Genomic DNA, 5112 nt, shown 5'->3' on the forward strand with positions numbered 1-5112 from the left:
AAAACTTGTGTCACCAAATGAAAAGCATCTTCTGTTTCCTAAAGGAAAACTCGTAATACCTCAGACTGTCCTCGTTGATTGCAATGGTCAACAGGTCCACGATATCCTGGATCAGCTTCGGTGAGACGCTCTCACACTCATCATACGAAACTATCTTATCTATTATGTCCTTCAGGACCTTGTTGTTGCTGGATGTGCTTCCTCCTGGTCTACGTAGCCCCTGGTCCTTGTCCTGGTTCTGATTCTGATGATTGGACCATCCACGACCACGACCGAACGAAGTCATTCTCGACTTAACAACTAAGCCTGTTTGACACAAAAGACATGCCAATATATTTCCAGTGACTGAAAAGTAACGTGATTTAACAACTTTATTGAGAAATACAGACGTGCAAGATAATCCGATTCGACCACTTGTTTCTCTCGATTTTGAAGTTGTATACAATGCGATCGGCAAACCATACGGGTCCGTTTCTTGGTGTTGCACCATTTGCGCTTTCTGCACTTGCGATGAGTGCAGTGGTCTGTTCGTTTTTTTCTTTTCATGCATCGTTTGTTTTTTCTCTTTTTTCTCTGGTATGAAAAGAAAAAAAGGAAAATGCAAATTTAGCCACCGACAAAATTATATATCTCATCAATGGTTTAGCTAAAAAGAACGCACCTTCTGTGTAACGGTTAGACGTTGTAAAGAAAAAAAGACAGTAAAATTTAAAGGGAAAATTATTTCCGCTCTCTTTGCGGCTGAATATTTTTTACCTTTTGCCTTTCCTTTCTTTCTATTTAATATCATATTTGCGGTAAGCATCGCGACGATAAAGTGTAGAAAGTGTAGACGGAACAAATGCGTCTTTCGCGAATTATCGATGCGCCGCCTGGCAATTGCCGCCAGCGACGTCGTGTTTAAATTTCTCCAATTTCATCTGTTACAGATAAATATGATACGTCACGCGATCCGGAACTGTTTAGATACTGATTAATTCCTGGACAATGAAGGAAGAGGAACAGCGAGAAGTTGACAAATTTGGTTAGCATTTAACTTCTCCAAACGTACCAATATTATAAATTGCACCGTACAGAGTATTTATGTTAGATTTCTTCATCCGTAGATTGCGAATCGATCGAAGCTCGTTACGCTTCGCAATTACGCTCGCTCGAGTGAATTCGCGTGCGACAGTTGAACTCTTGAAGACTCGAGACGGAATTACGGAATCGTTGCCTCTTTCTTCGACCAGCGTAGCTTATTATTGTGGTTCCGACAGTTCGACAGGTGCATAGAAGCGATAATTGTGCAATTTTATATTCCTAATTATAGTATGCAATATCTACACGATATCTATGCGATAACAAATTAAGATATGAAATGAATTAAACATTAGAAATCTGCCAGTCTATTATAATAATTATAAATATAATAATAATTGTGTAATTTTATTTGTTAAGGACTATTTTTAGTTCAGGTAACAATAAGTTAAGGTAAAATACTAGATAAATGAGAAGAAGTTAATGTAATGGCATTCCAATAAATATGTTACAATTAATAATTTTATTTGTTAAGGGTTATGTCTAATTTTAAACATAATGTTTGTTTGCTAAAATAGAATATACTAGCTAAATGAGAATTTGTTAATGTCTACGCTGAAAAAACTGATGTGACAATTAATTATTTAATTTTATTTTTAAAGATTATTGCTAATTTATATACAATATTTATTGTGATAAACTAAAACGAAATGCCAACTAAATAAACAGAGGATGTTAATGTCTACTCTAAGAAAATTGTAACAATTAATGATTATTTAAATTGCATTTATTACAGATTAGCTTTAATTTATCCAATTTCTGCGATAAGCAAAAAAAGAATATCAGTTAAATGAAAATATATTAATGTGTACTCTGAGAAAGTGTGATAATTAATAATTTAATTATTTAGTTTTATTTGTTAAAAATTATTTCTAATTAATATTTGTTTATGGTAAGCTAAAATAGAATACTACAGTTAAATGAAAAGATATTTTACTATTTATTCTGACAAAACTGTAACAATTAATATAATTATATATTTTTATATATTTTTGTTGAGAATTATTTCTAGTTTACACAATGCTTGCCTACAATAAGCTAAAACAGAAAGCCAAATAAATAAAAAGATATTAATGTCCGTGCCGATAAAGCTGTCATTAATAATTATTTAATTTTATTTCTTAAGGATTATTTCTAGTTTAGACAATGTTAGTTTACAGTAATTTATAACAAAATATTAGCTAAATGAGAAGATGCTAATGTCTATTCTGAGATAACAGCGACATTTAATAATTATTTAATTTTATTTGTTAAAGATTATTTCTAAACAATTGAAAGAATTGTGGAAAAATTAATTTGTATAATAATCTATACAGTATTTAGTTACAATAAGTTAAAACAGAGACCAGCTAAATGAGAAAGCTGTAACAATTAATATAATTATGTAATTTTATTTATAGATGTCTTCCATCAATTAATCTTGAAGACAGAAAGCTACCCTATTAGTGCTGAAATATTATACTTTAAAACAAGAAAAACATGCCTGATGAATTATAATAAAGCAAGGAAAGCTGTAGAATTTTAAAAAGGCTCCTTCCTCTGCTTTCTAAAGGTTAAACAGCAGATTACTGTGATTATTCGTAAAAACATAAAAGGAAAATTTGTATCTACTTGTGATAAGGTAAGGCACAGAATTAGAGATCAATATCAAGAAATTAATCGAGAGGATTGTTGAAATTTTGCATTAATAATTTATAGCTGCTAGAGATTGTTTCCTGGACGACTCGGGCTCGCGCATGCCCGCGAATGTTACCCCGGACAACCGCCAATCGTCAAACGGTACGGTAATCCACAGCAACAATCTGTCAGTCATCATCAGTACAGCCAGTCATCGTCATCGCGGCCATTGCGTGACCCGCTCGGATGATCAACATCCCGACAGACATCAACAACGACAGTCGGTTTAGCAGTCGCTCGTGGTTTGCATTGTGGTCAGGCCAATCCGCTGTTTCTCGACGGAGGACGAATCTCGCAGTGACAGTTAGTAGTCGCCAGTCGTCGGCCAGGTACACTACGCTCGTGCTGCGTCAATCGGTCTCGAAGTGTTTTTCCTCCCGTTCCTTTTTATTGCCAGAAGGTATCATATCACAACCAACGTAGCCGAGGGAGCCACGTTGGATCCCAAAAAAGGGATAGAATATAAGAGGGAAAGAAAGATAAGATAAAAGGACATCGCTGCTTGTCCGTCCAGGAAATATGACGACGGAGGAGAAGTTCAACGCCGCCGTGAACGTGATTAGGAGTCTGCCGAAAAACGGTACGATAATCTTATATCCACGTTATCGTTACATTGGCACGGCGAATCTTGGAGCGTCACGAAAGCGCGGATGCGTATCTCGAAAGTGAATTTTTCCTTCGCGTGCATACACTCTGAAACATTTTACTTCTTACACACTTGCATCCGCTGTTGCGTTCGCCTGAGAACGCGGCAGATATCACAATGTAATTGCTTTTTGCTTTCCACGCTTGTTGATTTCTTTCCCTTTCTCGCCTCTCTTCCTTCATACAACTTTACTGCGTGCTGGCTAAAGTCCACGTCGCCGTTGATATTTATCTTCCTCATGCGAGAACGGCTCATTTATTTGTTCACGGTTATGAGAAGCCGATAATACGTAATCAGTTTTTTCTGCGTATATTTAGAAGCGTCGAAAAAATCAACTGCAAGATTATTATGTATATATATATATATATATATTTTATATTTCCTGGATATTTTATATAAATTTCTTTAACGTGAAAACATTCGAGACAGTAAAAATCACACATGGGTCTTTAAACTTCTAGTCTTTTTCATTATCGCAGGTGATTTTATTATATGAAAAAAAAAACACGAAGATTTTACATGTGTCGTTACGCGCTATCATGCGGAGAAATTGGCAAGATCTATAATGATGTCCAAGGAAAGTGAATGTTCTCAAGTCAATTTCTTATTCGCGGTGTCGAGAGTGATATTAGGACAAAAAATTCCATTTCCCGAATGCTCGCGCACTGTACGGAAGAAGCTTCCATGTTTGTCGTATTGTCTGTTCTATTGGATACATTTTGATAGTCTCTGCGTTATAACGCAAATGATCTTCACACTTGATAATTATGCCAAAAAAAGAAACAAGCTTACTGATTTGCATTCTTCATTGCCTATTATTATTCAATTCTTTTGAAAAAAACGACAGTTTGCGAATTAAATAAGCGATGAATAAAAATCTTGTTTATAGGAATATGTGTGTGTAGCTATTTTTCCATAAAAGTTTTCTTATTAAGAGCTTGTTTTTTTAAATCAAGATACTTGTTATTTTCATTATTGTATTAATACTGATTTTATATCACATCTGTATATAATGTGCATATACATAATATACATAATGTATTTTTTTTACTATTTAGCCTTGATGTTGGATATTGTATGTTCAAGTATACTTTCCAGTCACTTCATATAGCTAAGTGACTGTATTACTCCCCACAATCCCCACTTTACTTTCTAACAGTGTAAGATACGCTTAGTGGTTAAAACTAGAATGTTCCTCTTCACTGATCATAAAAAAAATAATTTGTATTGCACCAGCAGTTATGAAATTTTGTTAATAAGAGCTTATTATTTAACGCTAATTATTTATTTCCAGGTCACTGGCAATATATAAAATACAAAGTTAAAACTTGTTATTGTACATAATCTCTTGATAATCAATCTCTGCATTCTTGTACTATGAACTTGCTTATTGACAAAAAATATAGGCATAATTGCAGTGCAACGGTGAAGTATAAAGTACATCATGCATAATACAAAAAATACGAACTTTATATAAATATATGCATTCGAATTTTAATGAAGATACCTTAATGAGACATTACTAACTAAGATAATAAGCTTTCACAATAATTGCTATGACAGTTATTTCCTATTAACATTAATTTCAAAGATAATGAATTTCATTAGAAAGACAATTAGAATATTTTCACTATGTCTAATATTTATTACTATCGAATAAAACTTATGTATTTTGAAGTAAATTTATATGTATATATATATATATATAT

General features: G+C 33.5%; 2 protein-coding genes and 1 long non-coding RNA gene across 4 annotated transcripts in view; 2 read left to right on the top strand and 1 right to left on the bottom strand.

Annotated features, from left to right (window-relative positions):
* LOC108753506 overlaps positions 1 to 546 on the bottom strand; it is a 3220-nt gene extending 2674 nt beyond the window's left edge. Inside the window, exons 1-2 of the mRNA XM_018495109.1 lie at positions 390 to 546; positions 60 to 306 (exon numbers count right to left, since the gene is read on the bottom strand). Coding sequence (XP_018350611.1) covers positions 60 to 306; positions 390 to 546 — 404 coding nt within the window. The remainder of the gene's footprint in view (positions 1 to 59; positions 307 to 389) is intronic.
* Positions 547 to 769: 223 nt separating this feature from the next.
* On the top strand, positions 770 to 2555 carry LOC108753510. The gene is made up of 3 exons (XR_001939632.1): positions 770 to 1024; positions 1107 to 1267; positions 2481 to 2555. It is a non-coding gene; the product is annotated as an uncharacterized LOC108753510 (long non-coding RNA).
* Positions 2556 to 2628: 73 nt separating this feature from the next.
* The window catches only part of LOC108753508 (acyl-CoA-binding domain-containing protein 5-B), a 5864-nt gene continuing 3380 nt past the window's right edge, over positions 2629 to 5112 (top strand). Inside the window, exons 1-2 of one of the 2 annotated variants that reach the window (XM_018495112.1) lie at positions 2629 to 2701; positions 2779 to 3337. In XM_018495112.1, coding sequence (XP_018350614.1) covers positions 3277 to 3337 — 61 coding nt within the window. In that variant the 5' untranslated portion in view covers positions 2629 to 2701; positions 2779 to 3276. Of the gene's footprint in view, positions 2702 to 2778; positions 3338 to 5112 lie in introns of those variants that run through there. The other variant, XM_018495113.1, reaches the window with a different exon arrangement.

Source organism: Trachymyrmex septentrionalis, unplaced genomic scaffold (genome assembly GCF_001594115.1).
Source record: "Trachymyrmex septentrionalis isolate Tsep2-gDNA-1 unplaced genomic scaffold, Tsep1.0 scaffold7, whole genome shotgun sequence".
NCBI classification, from domain to species: domain Eukaryota; kingdom Metazoa; phylum Arthropoda; class Insecta; order Hymenoptera; family Formicidae; genus Trachymyrmex; species Trachymyrmex septentrionalis.